This window comes from Centrocercus urophasianus, unplaced genomic scaffold (genome assembly GCF_019232065.1).
Source record: "Centrocercus urophasianus isolate 14NV4802_14NV808 unplaced genomic scaffold, USGS_Curo_1.0 seq_37, whole genome shotgun sequence".
NCBI classification, from domain to species: domain Eukaryota; kingdom Metazoa; phylum Chordata; class Aves; order Galliformes; family Phasianidae; genus Centrocercus; species Centrocercus urophasianus.
The window spans coordinates 1,075,370-1,097,509 of NW_024884944.1; the positions used below are offsets into that span (position 1 = coordinate 1,075,370).

The 22,140-nt window shown below is 45.3% G+C and overlaps 1 protein-coding gene across 2 annotated transcripts; it reads left to right on the top strand.

The window, feature by feature from the left end:
• Window positions 1-509: 509 nt before the first annotated feature.
• On the top strand, window positions 510-21,542 carry KCNJ5 (potassium inwardly rectifying channel subfamily J member 5). Of its 2 annotated transcripts, none has more exons than XM_042832030.1 (3): window positions 510-648; window positions 10,610-11,556; window positions 20,766-21,542. In XM_042832030.1, the coding sequence occupies exons 1-3, from the start codon at window positions 521-523 to the stop codon at window positions 21,110-21,112; spliced, it is 1,422 nt and encodes a 473-aa protein (XP_042687964.1). In that variant the 5' UTR covers window positions 510-520; the 3' UTR covers window positions 21,113-21,542. The 2 variants fall into 2 exon arrangements, with proteins under 2 accessions (XP_042687964.1, XP_042687965.1); XM_042832031.1 differs by lacking the exon at window positions 510-648 and adding an exon at window positions 3,380-3,465.
• The last annotated feature ends 598 nt before the right edge of the window (window positions 21,543-22,140 follow it).

Sequence of the window (22,140 nt, forward strand, 5' to 3'; positions counted from 1 at the left end):
ACGGGGAAGAGTGGAGGTGGATGAGATGATTTTAGAGATGATCTTCCAGCATTGGCTCTTACGACTCTGTTTCCTCCTGGTGGGATGGTGGGCTGATGGTTGACAAACAGGAGGAGACTGCCTTGTTCCAGAGATCAAACTGCACAGCAAATTGAAATGTTCTCTGGAGTTGCTGAGCCCTCTCCTTTCAGCACACGCAAAACCATTGAGAGCCACCACTCAATTCAGGGCAAAATACAGATTCTGTCACTGCTGCTCAGACTTAAATCTGCCCCTTTGGGTAATAAATGCCATGGGCTGGTCTGTGCCCACTGTGGTGGATGGCTCATTTATGTGCAATGAAACCTTAAGGAAATGGAGCTTAATCCAACACAAATCCAAACTAAGGTTTGCTTTATGACAGCTTTCTATATACATAGTGGCCTCAGGGAGCTATTTTGTTACACCTAAACGAGAGTAAAGTTTGCTCTTCCAATCCTGTTCTGTTTTCAATTCCAGGAACTGAGCATTCTGCTCTGCCATGATTTCATCTCAGTCAGTGGCCCTATGGGCCCTGGGAGCAGTGAAGCACAGCTGCTGGAGCTGGAGATCACCCCCAGCAAAACCAGAATGTTGCACCAAAGTGAAATCTGTGTCCACGCGCTCCAGGTAATCCATCCCATTCTATTGCAAGGCTCTGATTTAGATGCGATCTGGTACTGCTGTCTTTTGCAGTTAGAGAGGAGAGAGCATGGCTATTTAGACTTGGACCACTGTATCCTAAGCGATGATTTCTGAGGTGATTTTCATCCCAAAAAGTGGGAGAAGTTTGCCTCCTTGACTCAGAAGCATTCCCTCTGCATTTCCCTGTTTCCATGCTGGTCTGAGAATAATCCCAAGCTGTACTACCAACACATGTGAAATCTGTCCTGCAGCAATCTGATACCCAGAATAATTCATTATGTTCCAAGCTCGTGAGGCTCTTAGCAGCTTTTAAACCACATTAGCAAGGGCACGTTGATGCCAGTGAGTCACAAAGTGTAGTTTTCAGATCTGCCTGATCTTCAGTCAGTGCAAACTGGAAGATGTTGAAATAGGGCAAACAGTGCAGCGATTTAGAGTGTAAGAATAAGGAAAGAAAAATCAAGTAACAAAACTCCACCAAGATGCACACACAAGGACCATGCAGAAGGTAAACAGTGCTTGCTAGGAGGCTCCTGGTGGACCTCTGAAGTACATCAAGCACCGCTGCTCTGTCTTTGCTGTGCTTATTAATGCCCCTGGTGCATCACACCCTGGAACAGCAGCAGCCTCACAGCACGCCCTGCTCTGCCATCTGAGCACAGCACGGTGTGATTGCAAAGAGAAGCACCAGGATGATGCAGCTGCTCATGAGCTGATGCCTCAAGAGAGGAGAGGTCTCATTTCCAGCTGAATAATGCAGGTGGAGTGTTGGGAAATACAGCTTTCTGCAAACTCACACACCAGAGGGAGCTGGGAGAATCCACTTTAAACCCTTCCTCTATTTGCAGAGAAATCAGTGACAGGACGAGGTGCCAGCAGATGGCAGTGCCTGTTAGCAGTTTCACTCGTGGCAAGAGAAGTAGGATTTTACTCAAAATGCAAAAGTTTTTATTTGCATTGCCTGGAACTGTGCTAATTCCAACATGTGGGTGAGGCAGTGGTGCAGCTCAAGGTGGAAAATTATCACCATATAATGAGCACTCTGGACGACCCCTCCTCTGGGTGGGTAGGTGAGCTGCATTGGATAAGTATGGGGAGATGTGACAAGAAAGGCTTCTCCTGATGTTGCCCAAATCATATCAGCTCTGTTCCTCTATGGCTGCTGGCAGAACTGTCCTTTGCAGCACCAAGATTCATTCTATACCTTATTAAAAGAGGTGAAATAAGCAGAGTTAGTGCTCCTGTGAAGCATGTCTTTATTGCTGTAGGGAAGCAGTATGAAGCAACTCTTGAAAGGGAACGTTGTAATTCTCATGGGGACTGACTCCCATGCTCTGTGAGTTAATGTTTGGCTGGTTTAGCTGTTTATTTTAAAAAAATAATCACCAACAGCCACAATTGTTCACCTCAAGCCAAAGTTTTATGAAGATCCTTCATGTATCATAGGCATAGTCCTGAAAGGCAAAATACGTACCAATGGGAGAACAAAGAGTGTTCCTAATGATTGTGAGCAGGCAGAAGATCTAACGCAGGGAGACTTCATCCCTGTACAGTAGGATCAAAATAGAAATTTATTTCATAGATGATATGTAACTTTGAAGACACTGAGTATTGTGTCACAGCAGAAAATGGAAACAAATGCTGTCAGTTTCCAGTGCTACTGACACATCCCTGTGTCATGATGTGATTTTGACGAGCTCTCTTTTCTGGCCCAGAAAATCTTCTGAGGAAGCATTTCTGATGGGCTGCAATGCACGTGGCTCCTGAAAGAGGGAATTAGGGAGGAGTGGAGGATGAGAAGTAAGGAACAGAGCAACAAAGCCTGAAGGCAACCTGCACTCAGGAGGCAGATCTTACATACGCTGCTGGCCTGACATTTGCTTTTCAGAAGGGGAAATATTTATGAAGCTAGGGAGAAAGTGTGGTATTATCAATGATAAAAAGGACAGAAAAAAGCACGTGTGCTCCCTGCTAAATGTGCAGCTTCTGCATCCTTCCTGTTCTGTTTTACAGCAATCACTGAATCTCAGGACTTGGAAGGGACCTCTGGGGATCATCCAGCCCAGTCGCTGCTAAAGCAGGTTCCCTGCAGCAGCTTGCACGGGACCACCTTCTGCCTGTGTGATTTAAAACAACGGGTTTTCTTCTTTTCCCCACCCACTGGAAAAGGGGAAGAAAAGAAAACTCGCTCAGTAATGCAGGAAAAAAGAAGCCGGGCATTGAGAGAGCGGAGAAGCAGGCGGCTGGGTGGAAAAGTAAGCCCAGCGCTCGGGGAATTGGCGAGGAGGGCGACGAGCACGCGGTGATGGGCAGCGCAGCGCCTCGCCTTTTCTCAGGCACCGAATCCGCCCCTTCCCCCCTGTGCAAGGCAGCACTAAACCCCTCCCTCCGCGTCCCCTCCCGCCGCCTCTCCCTTCCCCTTTCCAGCTCGTTGCAAGGGATGCTGCTCCTCTCCCTGCCCCGGGGGAGCTGCGTGCCGCCAGGACGTCATTCCGGCCGGGAGGAGGAGCGGGGCGGGCTGGCGAGGAGCTCCCCGTGTCAGCCCGACAGTGAGAGAGCCCGGCGCCCAGCGACGGGGGTGTGTGATTGTAGCCGTACGGTGCCACATAAATGTTTTGCGATGCCGGGCCGAGGGAGGGAAGGAGGAGACGGCTCCGGGGTCGGAATATCCCCGCAGCTTGCTGGTGATGGCATGGATCGGCCGCTCCTCCGGCAGCTGCGCTCCACGCCTCTCGGTGCGGTCACCGCCCGGCATCCCCCAAGTGCCGCGGCACGAGACTGATGCAGAGCTGCTCTCAGCAAGTAAGTTGCCTCGTTGTGTTTGCTTCGTCGGCTTCCTTGCTTTCCTCTCTGGCTGCTGACAATCAGTAGTCCAGGAGGCAGGAGGAGAAGGAGCTGAGCGTGAAGTCTCTGTGCCCAGCCCTGCCGGGTCACAGCTGGAGACGTGCTGCTGTTTTACTTGTTGGCTGCTGGGAGACAGTGGGAAGCCGGGGATTAGATGTGGATTTTGTGCAAAGGCACTGTCAGATGTAGCAGAGGTGTTATGTAGGAAAAGGCATCATAAATGATGGAGTGCCCCAAAACCAGATTAGTGGAAGTCGCTGGAATACAGCAGGTTGGAGCAGACCGGTCGTTGAACAACACTGAGATGCGTGGAGTGACTGTAATCCTAACCTGGAGTTAAGGATTAAATTCTTTTAGAATTAGGACACTTAGTAGCCAGATTGAGTTCAAAGAACCCTTACAGCGTAATACTCAGACAATGAATTGGCATGATCAGCCCTAAAGGGAGGCAGACCATTTAATGCATTGGGAATCTCGAGAGGTGTTAATTGCCCCGTGAACTAAAACCCTGACTCGTTATGTACTGACACTGAGCAAATAGTGCCCAGGAGCCCGTGCTGTTGCGTTAATTCATGCTGCTGGGAGTAACATGCTAACTTTTATACAACATCTCTCCCATTTGTTTTTGACCTGAGAGTTTCAGAAGCCAATCAAGAATTGCCAGAAGTTGTCCCTGTTTCCAGAAGCTTGAAGCTACAAGGCTTTCTGAGGTTTGGTAATCAAGCAGGTCATCAGTGCACTCCTTTCCTTTGGAGAAACTGCCTTATAGTTACAGATGGGTGGTGTGGAGGGAAACAAAGCTGGCTCCTCTCAGCAGTTCTCTGAGCAGTCCAAGCAAACATCATCTGTGGGAATTGTGTTGGGGGAGTTGCTTTGTTTTTGGGGTCCAATTCTTTCCCCTATTGTTCCTCATCAGGTGGAGATAAGGAATCCTGATCATTTTTGGTTTCCATCAGAGAAAGTTGTCCACCTCTGGAAAGTTCCAGCCTTGTTAGTTACAGGCTCTGAAACAGGCAAACAGACTTTCAGATTCATGTTCTGAGACGTATCTGAGGACCTTTATGAGTCACTCACTTCCTATTCACATGGAGGTTGGGAGAAACACTTGGTGCTTGGGATGATGCTGGCACTTAACCAGCCGTTCGGTCTGAGGTAGATCACTTTGTCCCTCAGTGACTCATTTTCTCTTGTCTGCAGTTCAGAGGCACTGTTAGACCTCTTCGGGTGGAAGGAGCTGGTATTTGGCCAGTTCATCTTGTAGCTGTTTGGCTGCAGGTTGCTGTAGGGGCGTGAGGTGGTGTTAGCATCCTTCAGTTTTGTTTCCTTTTTAAGCCAGCTGCAGGATTGCACAGTAAATGTCAGTTGTAATAACGGTGCAATGTATGAACAATAGAGAACAGGAATGTTGGTGCTTTTGGAGCAGTATTTTCTCATAGAATTGAGGCTCTACATACCCCAGTACACACACAGTGTGCCATGGGTAGACAGCCAGGAACAGCAGTGTCTCATCAGAACAGGACTGTCTGTTCAATTGTGTTTGTCGAAAGGTAACAATCACTTTTGCAATGACACCTTAAGGTCTCCCTAAAAATCGTCTGGGGTGAAAGGACAGAGAGGCTGCAGAGTGCCTCAGGCACAGCAGCTCCCTTGGAGATGCAGAGATCAAATTGGTTTGTTTTCTGCATTTATTTGTTGATAAAGAATGTACTGTTTGGCTATTCAAAATGGGTTCAGAACACCCAACAGCATAATATTATGAATCCATCCTTTGCACACAGACTTTTCGTGCTCAACTTGTATAACTCCAAGAGGTATAATTGACTGCTGACACCCTCCCCTCCTCCCTCTGTGTTACACTGGGGAGTGGGCAGCCCTGGTGCTGTGGGAACTCCCTGTTCTGTAGCAAATTGCTGCAGCCTCCACACTGCTGTCATTACGACCTGTCCTGGAAGCCTCAAAAACAACACAGCCTTCATTTTCATTACAGTTTCAGTTTTTCCATCCTTTTCTGCATTGGTCTGAAGCTGATATACTGTGTGGGATTTGTTTATACATATTGAGAGGAAATATCTGTTTGAAAACTGTAGCAAATCCGGAGAAAGAAAAGGTGTTTTCTTTTTCTGGAACTCACTCTTCCAGTTTTGAAAAAGTTCACAGTAAAGACAGCAGCATTATTATTTTTTTTTTTTGCCATTAGGAATAACCAGACCAGGTTATCCATGCTAGTAGATAAGGCTCTGTAGGCTTTTCCAAGTAATCTCTGGATGCACCAAAACGCAGGAACTGCTGCTGCTCTGCTGGGAGGTGAGGTGACTTCAGGCACACGTTGGGGATTTGGGGATCTGTAGCTGCCATTCCTGCCACAGGTCTCCCATTGCAAGAAGCAAGCATCTCTGTTTTGCTTCCCCATCCTGATAAATGGCAACCAGAGCACTTCCTTATTGCGCAGATATTAAATAATAATCATAATAACAACAATAAAAATTAAGCACGTTACTTGTAATGAGCACTGAAACATTTGGATGCTCTGAGGGCACATCACTGCCTCACAAATGACAACAAAAGGGCTGAGGGATATTAGAACTGTGATTATTGCAGGGGAGAAAAATAAGCTGGGAGGTAATGAGCAGATGAAGATGAGACACAAATGCCCATAAGCTCAGTCTTTGTGCCATAGTAACTTCCAACCCAGAGAGATTTCCTTACGAGGGATTTTGTTTTGAAAGAATGAACACCTTCTGCAGCCGTATTTCTGAGCCTAATGAACCCCAGGCAGACAGGTCAGCATTGCAGCTGAGTGAGAACGCACCCCAAAAAGCTGTTATTGGGCTGAGGAGCATTGGGACCACACTCTTATTAGTGAAGTGTCACAGATCTCTCTTGTGCAGTTTCCTAAAGTGTCCTACCTTGGTTTTGGGTAGCATTCCTTCACCTCTAGATCCCCAAGCACTTTGTAAAGAGTCTTTATATCCTCTATTTATTCATCTATTTCTAAGGAAGATGGTATGAATTGCACAAGATACCATTGGTGATCTGTTCAGTGTGTACTGCTGTATTGGTTGCTTCTTTAGCAGTGCAGGGCTCTTCATCTTGGGAAGCAGGTGATAGAGCGAAGTAAAATCCTGGCTTGGGGAAATGGGAGGGTTGCTAAAGAACAGCTGCTCATTTATTCCCATGACATAAGGTGACACAGGCAATGGGTTTGAAGCAAAGAGTAGGAAGTGATTTTTTTACCCAGACTTAGAGACAAATTCCTATATCCAAACTCCTATTGCCTGCAAGGTTAGACCTCTCCAAAGGCAAATCCTATCCATGCTGAAACCTGCACTTACCCAAGTGAGATCAGCAATTATCTAAATGGAAAAAGTCACCATGGCCAGCAGGGGAAAAACCCCTTGCAGGCTTTGTTAGGTTTGCCTCCTGCAATGTCTTCAGCAAATTTTAATCACGAGCTCTTGGGACTATCAGGAGGTACATCAGCACTGTAGGATGGGCTTGTAGAGAGCTCTGCAGAACAATGCCTTGGGAAGATATGGACTAACTCCAGTGTGACCCTGCTTCTGCAGAGCCAAGAGCCCAAATGTCGCTGCCTGCCCCCAAGTCTGTCTGGCTAAAGCTGAGCAACAGCCAGTCTGATAAAAAGCCTCTTTGCAAGGTTGATAATGCAGTGACTCACATCTTCTTTTGCAGCTATCTGTCCAAAAGGAAAGCAGCTTTGTAAGAATGTGACATTTTTATTATCCTAGCCCCATTTAACCAAAGATGGTAAATGCCAGTGAAGCAGGATGGCGTGCGTGATGGTAAGAGTCAATTCCGTGTCACAGATCTCTTTGCTGGATGGAGGAATGGTTTACAAACTGAAGTCTAAATCTCTGTAAGATGCTTACACACAATTACCAGCACCTGGAAAAGATGTGTGTGCTTGATGGCAGTATATCATGCAGTAGAGAAGTAAACCAACTCCTTACATAGGGACAGTGGTCCTCTTTGGTGTCTTGCCATCCATCATAAAACTCCCCAGTGCAGTTGAACTAACAAGGGAATAATAGTGAATTTTCTATTAGATTTTTCTGCCTCGGATCTCACAGACTATATTTGTATCACAGATTTTGCAGTTTGGAAATTAAGGATAAGGGAGAGGCAGTGATTTGCTCAGAATTAGAGAATAAATACTGCAGGCATTTGTAGCAGAAAGCTGGATAGTCTTCAGGCCCCCAAACCTGTGCTCAGAGATTCATGTGCTTAATTATTTTCAGTAACCACATACTGAGTTCCCACTGCGATGGGAGAGCATTAAATCAAATATTAGCAGAAGCTGTAAGGCTGCTGCAGCTGTCAGTAAAGTTCATTTACAACAAGAATTTCGTTGCTTTAATGGAGCACTTGTGAGGTGCTCCTAAAGATTTCCAGACAGATTTCTCTTGACCTATTGCTAAAGATCAGTAGCATTAGAAAAGTGGCGTTGCCAGTCCCCAGAGTGTTTTAGTGTAAGCAAGTTTCCCTGCATTTTCATTAATGGGCAGTCCTTGTAGCTGGTTTCACCAGAGTGATATTTCTAGGGATTTAGTCCTTATGATTATTTTTATTCTACTCTGATCTTTTTAATATGTTTCCAGATCCTTTTGGTCTCTTGGGTACGAATCTGAAATATGGAACCTTACACTATAGATGAATGTCTTGAAATCAGTTGTTCTTTCCTTTGTAGTTTTAGTGTAAGTGAAATTCAGTTTTAATTTTAACTTCTGTAACATTTCTTAAAATAGCAAAATTCTTTTTAAGATTGGAAACCTGCAACATTTGCCTGCTTTCACACTTCTACACATATATAGATGGATCCAAATCTTGAATCCAAATGGAGTAATGGATTGATCAAACAATACAAGGAGCAAAAGTGATATTGCTGAGGAGGAAGCAAAGAGGCTGTCTGTATCAAATTCTTTTGAGATCAGTGATGGGATGCTTTCTCTTCTATTAAAAAGCAAAATGAAAGTTTCTGGTTGTTCTGACTTGTACTTGGCATAGGGCATTGCATGCTGTGAGGTGTCGGTGTGCACCCTTATGATCTCACAGCTCAAGCAGCCTCTCACACAGCATGTAAACAGATGTACACCAAAAGGCAGCAAAGAGCCACACCAATGTCTGTGGGGAGTTGAATTTGTAAAAACTGGTAGAAAATGACACGAGGAAATGTCTAAATCTGCTGCTAGCCAGCCCTGAGAGTCCTCTGCAGAGAAGGAATGTGAGGACAGAGGTAAGGATTAATATCCTGCCCAAATTCTTGGTGATGCTGTTAGAGATAGGGAGCAGCACAGTGCTGGGGTTACCTAACCGTGTCTATGATGTCAGGCAGTGGGCACAGCAAACTGATTCCCTAAGCTTCCCATCCCAGATACACGAATCCCTTCTGCTTCCCCTTCCTGTGACTGCACTGCCCCAGCCCTGGCTCAGACCCTTCCAAGCAGGCAGCTTTGCCAGCAGAAGGAAGCGCTGGGGCTGCTCTGCGGACAGATGGCTGGGCTCCCTGGTGGATGGAGCCAGCAGGGACGGTTCCAACAACAGGCTCTGGCTGTTTCAGTGAGGTAATGATTGATGGTGACTTGTAACAAGGGAGTAGAGCAGTTCTTTGCTGTTAACCAGACTTGGCTACAGCAGCACAGAAGTGGAGATTTGTTACTTCGTGTATTCATCCTGCCTCTGCTTCCTTCCTGCCCACCCTTTGTGCTTTTTAATTCTGAAAAGATGAAGCTACATTCCTCGTCCTTAAAATTATCTTTCCCAAGATACTCTTAATTGTATCTCTACACCTCTTCTTATTCACAGGCTCATAAGAAGATTAAAGATAGAGGGAGCAGTAATAGATTTAGTTGGATTTTAATAGGATTTGCTGAGGGCAATGCAGAGAATGAACATCATAGAGAATATTGCTACCCTATCTTTGATATTCCTAAGGCTTCTCAGGTAGTCTTTCACAGAGATTTTATCTGTGCCCTGCATTTAGAGTAGAGATTCTCATTTTTCTGTGGAGCATGTGTGGGTTTTTTTTTTTTTTAGAGGTATATTGAATCATCTGAGTAAACAGGATGCTACATGATAACCAGCAAAAAATCATTTCAGACATCATTTTGTATTGTTTGTATCTGATCAAGCACAGTTTTGCATGTAGACCGTGGGTTTTTAATAGCTGTTCCATTTCTGAAAGTGTCTGCTGTTTGTCTGGCATCAAATGAGGTAGAAGAGTTCTCATCTATTTGGTTACCAGTAGGCCTGGATCCATCAGACCCATGGACACACAGTTGAAGATGCTGAACTAAAAGCCTATTTCACCTCTGGAATTCAGGATCCCAGAATAATTTGTGGAAGGCAGTGAATATACCCAGAAGGTGAATCAGTACATCTGAAATCTGCATTATCCCTGGAGGTTCTTTACTCTGCTGACTGTAAGGGAAACCTTGATGAATAATTTAGACTTGTGTGAGATTTAGGTAGGCAGTAGTGCAGAGAATATCTGTGCATTTCTAAGGCTTCTCTTGGTACCCCAGACCTGAGGCACCAGGAAAATCCAATCCCTTTTGAGAGCATACATCCTTACAGCTGTACTTTGCTTCCGGTTGTGGTCTCTGAGAAGTTTTGGGTCTAAAACAAAGAAACAAGTGAGCACCATGTAAGAAAAGTAAAGGAAAACCAGAAAGTTTCATCAAGGAAAACATCACCCAGTCCATTCTCAGTTGCATGTTTCAGAGGTCCAGTGATGCAATAAGTGAAGTGGCAGGCAGCCTCACAGGGACTGTGTGCTATGGATCAGTTTTTAACACCCCGTTCAGCACAGTGCTGTATTTAGCAAGGGGATGCTGGCAGAGAAGCCCTTCAGAGTGCTGTGCAGAGCAGTACCAGGAGGGAAGGTGTGGCTCGAGCAAAAATCTTTCCCAGTGCAAAGTTAGCCTGTTATCCAGCCCTGTATCAGCATGCTTTGTCAAGGCAGTCTTAATGTTTGCACTGCCTGTGGTCCTGCTCTGTCTGTAGTGGTTCACACAGTACGATGATTTGGTGGTTGTCTCGATTCTCTCCCTCTGATCTTAAACTTCATTTCTTTATTCTCCCCCAGCCCAGCCATGGCCAGAGATTCTAGGATCTTCATGAACCAGGACATGGACATCGGAGTTGCATCCAGAGAGCCTAAGAAGATTCCCAAGCAGGCTCGGGATGACGTCCCCATCGCCACTGACAGAACCCGGCTCATAACAGCAGAAGGTAAGAAGCCACGGCAGCGATACATGGAGAAAAGTGGCAAGTGCAATGTGCACCATGGGAACGTCCAAGAAACCTACCGATACCTGAGCGACCTCTTCACTACTCTGGTGGACCTCAAATGGCGTTTTAATCTTCTTGTCTTCACTATGGTCTATACCATCACTTGGTTGTTTTTTGGGTTCATATGGTGGCTCATTGCCTATATCCGGGGAGACCTGGACCATCTTGAAGATGAAAACTGGATCCCTTGCGTTGAAAATCTCAGTGGATTTGTTTCTGCGTTTCTCTTTTCTATTGAAACTGAGACAACAATTGGGTATGGCTACAGGGTTATAACGGAGAAGTGCCCGGAGGGCATTGTGCTGCTCCTGATCCAGGCTATTCTGGGTTCCATAGTCAACGCGTTCATGGTGGGATGCATGTTTGTCAAGATCAGCCAACCAAAGAAGAGAGCTGAGACCCTCATGTTTTCTAACAATGCAGTGATTTCCATGAGGGATGAGAAGCTCTGTCTCATGTTCCGTGTTGGAGACCTCCGCAATTCCCACATTGTCGAGGCTTCCATCAGAGCCAAACTGATTAAGTCCAAACAGACCAAAGAGGGAGAGTTCATCCCCTTGAACCAAACAGATATCAATGTGGGATTTGACACTGGAGATGACAGATTGTTCCTGGTGTCACCTCTTATCATCTCACATGAAATCAATGAGAAAAGCCCCTTCTGGGAGATGTCCCGCACCCAGCTGGAGAAGGAAGAGTTTGAGATTGTGGTCATTCTGGAAGGGATGGTGGAAGCAACAGGTAAGCACTTGTCAAAGTCAGTCCCAGTTCTGAGGGAGAAAAGGGAGAAATTTCACTGAGATCATATTGGGGTTTATCATTGTCTTGTGACTCATTCGGGTTAGGGATCGTCGTCTGATTTGGACAGTGATTGAAAGAGAGGTCCTTTAGCTGACACTGCAGTATTTGGGGTCACACAAAGGAGCTAGATGAAGAGCTGTCCATAATCAATTAGAATAGATCCATGGGAAAAAAAAAGGAATGAACTGAACGAATCTTTGAGGTCTTGTGTGGCTCTGTTTTCTGTGATCAAAATTCATGCTACAAATGCTTTTCCATTTCTCCTCAGTATTAAAAATTGGCTGCAACTCTGTTATTTCAGATACTGCTGTGGTGTTGCTACTTAATGGAGGCTATGAAGGAAGTGCCCCAGTATTACAATATCCCATAAAACAGCGTGTGCTGAAACTGGATGACTTGCACATGATGCAGGACATGTATTTAAAAAGCAGCTCAGAGAGGAAAAATACCAGCTGTTTAACAGCATAAAACAATTCTGTGCAATAGGCAGATCAGGAGATATGCTCAAGTGATTCCCAGTTTCCTCCTATGGGTGTATCTGTGGTGGGCAATGAAAGAAATCTGCTTCCATTTAAAATGAATCTGGAAAAGCTGCGTGCCTCAGCCTTTCAAGGTGTGTAAAAGGGATATGGCAGCTTGCTTCTCACAGGGTGAGAGGATGGATATCTGCAAAGGCCCTCCGTGTCCTTCCCACTGCAGTGCATCCCTGTGGGGCACAGCTAATGGAGAAGATGCTTTTACTCTGGAGTCATACCTAAAAGACAAGGCATAAGGGATCATTTTCCCACTTGCAGCTAATTCATTTATTCTAGGCATTGAGAAAGAGCCAACAGGGAGCAAGTGATTTTAAGCAGCCTGAGATGCTGATGCTCCCTTCAGGCAGGCTTTCTCAGCCTGGGGTTGGCAGCGTGCCGTGGTCAGATCAGGGTCCTTAAGGGCAATGGGACTGCAGGCAGCAGGGAGGAGCAAATTGCTGTCTAGAGATGTGGGAGCCTAGAAAGACTCAAAGATACAGAAATGCTTTTATGAGTAATTTTGCCCTTTGGCATTTAAGGATTTTTGTTACAAGGCTGCTCTGAACCCAAGTATTTTTTCATCTTGTTGAAGCACAGGTTCTCTCTGAAACACTAATATGGAGTTTCTGTTTTCTCAATGGCATCAGCATCCTGTCCCACAGATTCTGCCCTTTGCTTACAATTGATATTATCCCTTCCTTGTGATTTGTCCCTGTTGGTCTCCAAACAGCTGAATGTAAGGAGGAATAATCTTTCAAAATCCTGCGTCCCAGAACCTCAGCCCCAAAGATAGCAATCTAGAGAACTCTGTGCCCTAATATCTCCCTATAGTCATTAGTGCATAGCAATAGGTGAGCATTTCTAACAGCTAATTGGTGGTTATGCAGACTGCACTGTGCTTAGGTTGGAGTTCTGTATTGTATGGGTGGAATTCATGTGGCATTGCTAGGCAAATATTCTTCGCCAGCAGAATTTTGTAGAGATGTGGCAAAAGAAGAGGGGGTGGAAAAGAATATTAAAGGGGAGGATTTGTAATGGGAGCTTATTTTGTAGCCTAAACAATTACCAGGTACTAGAATCACCTAATGTGAGCGTGGAATGCAGTTCCTTGCATGTCCAAAGCCTCTTTCCTCATCACACCGTGACAACATCCAATTCCGTTTCAACACTACTGCTCTGCTGTCCTCCTATGAGAGCTCAGTTCCTGCTGGATGTGTGTGAGGGGAAGTCATTATCAGCAACAACCTTAAAATTAAAAGCATGGCATAGGAATAATATTACTTTACAAATGGGCTCCTTTCCCAGAGGGATTGTGCAGGCCTGTGTGTAATGATATTAAGGAACAGACATCTGTGGAAATGATTTGTTATGGTCTCAAAGACACGTTGTGAAATTTCAAAACTGGGGCTAGGAGAGCCAGTTTGCACTGGGCTTAGAGCAGAGTGGGAGCAGACCTCAGCTGATGGTGTGATCTGATTCAGAGGCTGAAATGATTTTCTGAATGGCACATGGGTGATGTTTTGTCCCAGTGAAAGTGGCCTGTGGAAGTACAGTGTTTCTGGTTCCCTGCTTTGTCCTTACTCTTCATAATCTTGATTAAACCCATTCTGGAGGCTTTCATTGTGAATACCCTCCCTTCGTATCATAACTTTTGCTCCTAGAAAATTCTTTTGGTCCTTTCCCTCCTATTGCCCAAGCCTCATCTGCTTTCTGGAATGGTATAATTTACCTGCAGTGCCACTTCTATTAAATGATGGCACCACTACAACCTGTTCAGGTTTTGGACAGCAAGAAAACACAGCATGCTGCTTGTTCCCTTAATAACCCCCTATTGGGGGGGCTATTAGGCACATCCAGCTCTGCTCACAGTGCTCCAGAGCAGGCAGGTCCTGCGTGCAGCCTGGGGGAGCTCAGCTCTGCAGTTTGTTGGCAGGAGGGAAAACTAATGGAGACTCCCCCAGTCTGTAGAGAACAACAGCCATACCCTGCAATGGTGGGGGAAGATGGCTGTGTTCGGTGAGGAGTTTGGGAAGGGGGCCAGATCCGACTGTGCTGTGATTGTCAATGTGTAAATGACCAAAGGAATTCTGAGCATCATCTCTGAGTGAATAACATTCAGTGAATAATCGTTGAGGAGAGCAATTTCATTGCCACAGCCTGTAGTTTTAGATAGCCACATGTTGTCCAAGAAATGCTTTGTCCTGCTCTCAGACAAGTAACTCTTACTGGCATTAAATTCCCATTCCATGGAAGGCAAAGGCAGTAAATAGTTTCAAATAAAAAGTGATTGTTTGTTTGTTTGTTTACAAAGAGAAACATTGTTCAAAAGAATGCTTCTATTTTCCACTGGGCTTGGATTTTTCAATAGGGTAAAGAAACTGAGGGTCACCAGCACACAGGAAGCACATCAGCCTGCCTGAAATGCTGGGTTTTCCTTTGGCTGGTGAAGAAAACAAACATTTTATTAGTGAAGTGAGAGCTCTCCAGGGATCCACAGCCATTGCACTCCCACCCTGTGCAGAAAGCTGTTGCTCAGGGCCTTTCCAAGCACTATTTCAGTGTGGCTGTGGCACTGTGACTCCACAAGAGGTTAAGAGCACCAAAGGGAGGCTGTATTTCTGGGCAGATCTGTGGTGATCGTTGCTGAGTGAAATAACCACTGGAGGGACAAAATCAATATAGATGACAAGAGTTCTGACTTCACTGCTGCTTTGTGGGCATCCTGAAAGCAGCAGCTCTGCTCACAGTGCTCGCTTAATGAATTGGTCATAGAGATTACTTTAGGGAATTAATTCTCTCATGCCATATCTTAAAGAGACACTCGTCCAGCTGGCCCAAATTTGACCTGCAATAAAAGGAAAGAGAGCAAAGATAGAAAATCTGTTTGCCAAGTGAATACATTTTTGCTTTCACTGTCTTTCTGCTTCCCACAATGGCAAGAGAAAATCAGAAACATCCTAATGACAGAAGGGGGCCAGGCTGTTGTTGGCCACGTCTTGGCCTTGCCCTCCTGGTACTTCATATCAACCAGGGCTGCCAGGGTGTGCAAACATAGTGGGAATTCACAAACCTCTTCCATGTTGTCGCAGAGTCAGCTGGGTTGTGTGGTGAAGAAATGGCATAGGAATAGATTCCATTTAAAAAAGCAATGTCACCATCATTCTGATTGATGACATGGTCTGCATACCAGAGAAGACCTCTTCTCTTCCAGCTTCACCTTTCTGCTGCTATTTAGTGATAACTAACCAAGATTAAATGTACAAGTACCTGTCCTGTAAACCTAATTCTGAGTCTACAGTGTCCAGTGTTGCTCACATCTGGGCATAGAGACATTGGTGCATTGGTGTTTGTCACATCACCCTTCATCTTCACTGGTTTTTACTGCCCCTTCTCCCCACCTGCATTAAATACCACACAGTCGAAAGACCTGACTGAACAAAATTATAGTAAACACCTGGAAAGAAGAGGTAGATACATTTCTGACTGACAGTCTACATAAGTAAATATATATGTATATAAGTAATCAGCCATGTGCCAGGATTCTGCATCTCAGTTCCTCATCCTGTCCCTGTGGCAATGCGGCCCTTTTGCATCTCAAACCATCCATCTTTACAGAGGATACAGTTGAATGCTGTGGCTTTATATGTAGGAGAAAAAGAAGCAGTTGCGACATAATGCATTCTGAAATTAGTCATGATTTTCTTGGGAGAACAAAGGAAGGCTGAAATAATAAGTGGATTTCTCATGCGTTCAGCATCTGGTTTGGGTTCTCTTTTTGTTTTGTTTAGCATTTTGCATATAAATACATTTTCTCTTCTGCAAGAAAGACCTTGCAGAACTGTTACAGGCAGTGCCTATGTAATTAAAGGCAACAGATAGACACCTGCAGTCATTGCTCTCACCACCCACACTGTGTTCCATGGGCAGATGTGGGCACATCTCTTTTCTTAGATGTCCCTGCAGTCACTATGAATGCCTCTGTGAAGGGTCTGCAGCTATGGGTGTACCCAGGCCTCAGGATGTGCCAGGCAGAGGGAAGGCCATTGAACTCAAGGTTTTCAAATCACAATGCCCTTTTATTATTTTTTTTTTCCCCGATGCTTGGGAGCTTTTCCATGCCAGGAGAGCATTCAGAAATATTAAAATCCTATTACTCTCCTCTGACATAAAAATCAAAGTGAATCAATCGTGGACATGTCCTCTTCTCAAAGAGACAAGCATGGATAATCGGAGGGCCATGCTCCTACCTTCTAATATTCCTTTTGAAGTTGGAGGAAAACTGACTTATTGGAGGTTGCAGTGTTCCTCGGTCTAATTAATGCAAAGGGACTAATAACTTTTATAACTATCCAAACGCTGATGCTAATTCAAAGACATGAATTTCTTAAATGGAGTGATAGAAGTAAATTTTTTATAGCTACTGCTTGCCGTCAGTCTGCTGTTAAAGCTCTGAGCCCATCAGTTCTTTCTCTGTGCCATGGTAGTGCAGCTGGAGCTCAGCTGAAGCAGCAGTCTGCACTGTGCAGCCTCAGTGCACCTGGTACAAGGGGAGAAATCAGCGTGTGCACAACAGCACATGAAGTGGGGGCCAGAGAGGTGAAATCACCTCCAGCAGTGTCTGTGGCTAAACTGCAGAGAGAGCAGAGCCAATACAGCAAACATGCAGTCAGCATCCACATGACGCGCTGCCAGCAGATAATCACTGAGCCTCGTGGCATTTAAATGAGGAGAGTTAATTTTAGGCTGATGAAAAACGTTGTCTTGACAGCCCCAGGGGTTGGGATGGCTGTACCCGCTGAGGAAGTCCAGGCTGTGTAACAGTGCCAAACGATTCAGCTCTGCTGCTGATGCGATCCGATGGAAGCCTGCAGCCATTTCTTGGCTGGTGGGTCGTGCTTTGTGGTCCTCCTGCCCTCTCCTGTGAAACTGCCAATACTGGTATAGGCTGTGATGGTACATGTAGGGAAAAAACGACCTCTGAAGTTGCAGGGAGACGGCTGGCTCTTCTCTGGGCACCCAAACAGCCACACAGTGCAGTTAGATTTGGCCCACGATAATGAAGTTTGATTTTAACTGGTGACTTAAGGGTAAGTAAGGCTTGGAAATCTGGAGTGCTTCTCCTGCAGCTTTTCCCCTTTCCATAGCAGTGAGGCAGAGCCAGCAGCCGCTGCTCCACTTGCATAATCAGTGGTGTTGCAAGCAGTGAAACGTTCTGAAATCTGCAGCTCTCATTGAGTGCATTGCAGAAAATATAGGCTCCTCACTGAGAGAGCCATCAAATAACTGTTTTTTGTCAGCATGTATTTACATGCCTTTGTCTTTGATAAAATGTAAGGTGCTTGATCCCTATTGATTTTGATGACAGAAAAATGCCTTTTTGGTAGAGTTCCCTGACGCCAATTTTACACAGGAATCTTTCCTCAGTGACTCCATTCTCGAATGTAATGAAACACCTGGTTCAACACACACTGCAATATATTTCACATCTTTTCACTGACTGCAAAGCAGAAACAAACCCTTCTGAATGCATGCCTGGCTGCTGTGAACAGGAGCATGCACAGACCCCATTGGTGATCCTGGTCAGCAGAACCAAAGTCCACTCCTTAGGGTTCCACTGTAATGAAATGATCATTAACACTCTATGAAATGCTGAATGCAGAACTTGGAACCAGGAGGCCCTTCTCCGGTCTCCAGCTATGTGAAAGGACTGGAGCTGACTCCAGCTTTACTGAAATCTTGGTGCGTCTGCTTGTAACTTTGTGCTTCTAACTTTTATCTGGTTTCAGTTCAAATTCAGTTTTGTTTGCAGTTGGAAGCTGAGCTCTGAAATGAGGTGGGTGAGGGAGGTGAAGCTGGAATTTGAAAAGTGAAAATTTTGCACATTTACACAGATGGCAGGCAGTACAAATTCATAGTAGGAATACTTCCTCATTTTGAAACCAGTTTGTTTAGGAGAAAATTAAACTTCTAATGGTCCTGGAAAAATCAATATGCTTGGAAAGTAAAAATCTCTGTGATTTTTGTTTGGATGTAAGTTTTGAAGCACATCTGCTTATGCTGACAAAGGGAAAATGAAGATATTCTTTGGCATGAAACGAGTTTGAATGAAATGCCCCAGTCACCAAATATTGCTTCCTTCCTTCCTTATAACTATACTAAAGATCCACACCATTTAAACCTAAAGCATGTAATTATATCTATTTTAAGAAAAGCATTAGCAGCGTTATTCAAGACCAAGTATCGTACTAGGACTATTTTTGCAAGAAATCCAGGGTTTTTAGATCTCCCCCCGTTTATTGCATGCACTCTGCAGGGCAGCAGCACTTCAGACAGCTGCAGCAGGAGCTCACAGGGCAGGGCTGCTGCAATGGAACGGAATGGCAGCTGCCCACTTGGCGTGGTTCTTGATGGATGTGAGCATAGGATGTAATGATTTACTTCACCCATGGACTTGGACAGGCAAGGCTCGTGAAGTAGAACTGCTGGTTTTTGCAGAGAGTGCAGAGCAGTGCACGAAAGGTGTGAGCCTAGTGAATAAATCAGTCCCACTGCAAGACTGAATTGGACATCTACAGCACAGAAGGCAGAGTGCACGTTGTATGCAAATGGGAGAAGGCTGCATCCCTGTGCTGTTAATAAAAGCAAGGTTTATTGTTTCCACACCTCCTCTGTCATCTTTCTGCAGTTACAAAGGCAGTGATTAGCCGGGGACATTACAGCTGCATTAATTAACCAGGCTGAAGAGCACAGGGCAGCTTGCAAAGCAGGCACTTAATGGAATTTGAGGCAGAGACAATGCTGTTGTTTACTGGGTAATGTAGGAGTTGCCAAGCAGTATGTCCCCACGCAATTAAAATACCACTGCACATGGGCTAAAAAGGAATATTTGAATGGGATTATGGAGCAATTACAAGTTATCTTATTGTGCTGGCTCTGCGTACCCCTGGGGTTACAGAAAGCAGCTCCTGCAGGAAGCTGGCAGTGAGCAGTATTTGGTTGATGAAAGCTTTCTATTGTTCCTTCCTTAATTGAATATTTACAGCAGGAAATAACCATGATCGTGTCTCTGGAGTTCGGGTTCACTGTCAGGTTCTCCCCCAGTGGAGGAACTATTTCAGGCCGTGATTACAAGGCAGGGGTTCCCTTTGGATGCCTCAGACCCCTGCATTTAGCAAAGTCATTCTTTCTTGGCCTGGGTTCACAACGCCATGCCTGTAGGCAGCTCCTGGAAAGCCATGGTAGGAGTCAGCCTGTCTGCTCACAGCTCCTAGCCCTGTGAGTATCAGCGGCCTCTTCTGCATTCCTGGGCTTTGAAAGCACTGGGTAAGAGGCAAGTAAAGTCCTCAGCAGATCCTGCTTGTGCTCATGTCTTTATAGATTGCAGCAGCAAAACAAGAAACAAACTTCAGACTGTTCAGAGGTGGCTTTTTGAAAGGATAAGTTTTTTGATTACTCTGAGATTTCATCAGTCCATAGAGCTCACGTGGTGAGAACACATACGCTCTTTCCTGAAGCATCTGACACCATTATTTTCCCCCTGTGCGTTATTTCAGATTTGTTCGTGTACTTTGGGCTGCAGGAGGTAGGCTTGGAAGCATTGGCTGCAAACTAGATCAAGTGCATGTTTTGAATGTATTCCAGTCAGGGCCATCACTCACACTCCAAAGGAGAACAGTGGGAGGTCTTTGTGAGGTCAGCATTTCTACATTTCACCAGAATGAAGAGCAAAAGCATAACACGTTCAGGATGAGCAGATGACAAATGTTTGGAACAGAAGTCAGCCTTGGCTTCTCAATCAGCTGGTGATTCCAGAGGAGGTCACTCCAATGCTGAATCCTTATCTCTGCTCTGCAAAGCCTCTTTCAAAGTTTTCTAAGCACATAAACAAACTCCAATCCTTGGGGCTGAGAAGAAGCTGGACAAAATCAGTTTCATGCTGCCCATTGTTCATTCATTCCATTAAGAGACTCAATTCAATGTGCTTACAAGCTTGACTATATGATGCTGTGTGTTTTGATTCAGCCAACCTATTATAGTTGGATTGAACTCTCCAAAGGAATATGCAAACCAGTATGCCATGTGGGTCATATCAATGGGGCAGGGGGCTGTTCCTCCTTACAGACTGCATCACTTGGTGTGCAGGGGGAATAGCTGGGCTGTAGCTTGAGAGGGACAGCATGAGACAGAGTGGGAGTGCAGGTGACTTAGGCAGGGCAGCTGTTCATCCTCCTCGGGGGCTGTGTGGGTCAGGATTGAAGTGCACTGGTGGGGTTGTATGTCATTCTAGCACGTGATTCATCAGAAATACTGTTAGTAGCAGCCACACAAGGAAGCAGCACTTCGACAGAGAAATGTGAGGACAGAGAGAAGCTGCTTAGTGCTACCAGACTTCAAAGCCTTAAGTGCAGGTTTCAGGAAGCAGTCTGAAGATGCGGCGATGAGTCCACCCCTTTTCCTTTGAGAGCTCAGCTTTTTCATGATAGAGGCTTTTATGAGGCTTATTAAGCGAAGACTTTGTCTGTGTCCCAGAGCAATCAGGTATGGAAATAACATGAAAGTGCTTTTAAATGAAAGAAGTGGCTGGGTGAGCATGTAAGGAAGCTTTGCATTTAACATCCCTCTCTTTCCACCCAGGGATGACTTGCCAAGCTCGCAGCTCCTACATGGACACAGAGGTGCTGTGGGGACATCGCTTCACTCCTGTCCTCACCCTGGAGAAGGATTTTTACGAAGTTGATTACAACAGCTTCCACAGCACTTACGAAACCAACACTCCTGTGTGCTGTGCCAAAGAGCTGGCCCAGTCCCGCCGGGAAGGCCAACTCCTCAGCAGCATCTCCAGTGCCACTGTCCTGGGTGGAGGCAGAGAAGCAGAGACGGCGAAAGGGGAGGAAGAGGAAGAGGAAGAAGACAGGGAGCCAGCAGCATTCAGTGGAGCCAATGGGACAGCGGGAGAGGTGAAAGAAGATCTGCCTGTATAACACGTGAGCTGCTGGGCAGTCAAAACCCACACACACAGCAAGCGAGGAATTGACTGGGAGTCAGAGACCTGAGGTTTATATCCAGATCTCTTTCCTGCTGCTTGATCCTGGCGAGTCACTGCACAGCACCGTGCCTCAGTTTCCCTCCCCTTTTAACTGTACGGCGAGGTCCTGAGCTTTGCACTCATTTGCAAAGCATTTGGATCTCTGTGGACAAGGCTCACTAAATACAATCACGGTTAAAATTGAAATCCCCACCAGTAGTTGTTTCAAAAGATGTTCATTGGACATTCAAAACGTATTTCCCCTTGCAAGGGTATTTACAAAGGTAAAGATCTAGAAGCTCCCATCTCAGTATGAAGAATGTGTTTTCATGCCTTCACTTAACTTGTGAGTGTATGTGTTGTAGATATTGTTATTGCTTAATTAAAAGAAGACCAAAAAACCTCTCCTGTACATCGTGGAGTTTTTGTTTTGTGATTTTTGCAAATAGAGCTTAGTTGGTGTTCTGCTCCAAGACCGCAGAGATCGCTGTTCATTTCTTACAAAACAGGACAGCTTTCCCTGCAGATCTTAGCAGGTTTATCCAATGTTTTTGTCTATCAGACCAGTGTGTCATCTTTGTGCACTCTTCTTATGGAACTACTGATACACTTCACAGTCCATCCACAATGAGAACAGATAGGTGCTGCCCCAGTAAAGGTTTCTTTTCTGGCTGGGTGTCTCATTTCCAGTTGATTATTAAAAAAAGATATGTAGCTACCTGGGAACTTGAAATGAATTTCACCTAGAGTTCCTGGAGTAGGTAGACTGGGTAAGTAAATTTGCCAAACTCTCTTCCATAAAATGCATGCTTACAGTAAGGGTTTAGATGCTGATGTTCCTATAGCTAATGGGAACACGTGCTGACATAAGCAAAGCCATCTGGCCCCACTACTGCAAGCATGCTGGTTGGTGGCTGGCCCTGCAACGTTCTCCTTTCGTGAGGTAGAAGGTGCAAGAGTACAGAACAGGATTAACTAAAAAGA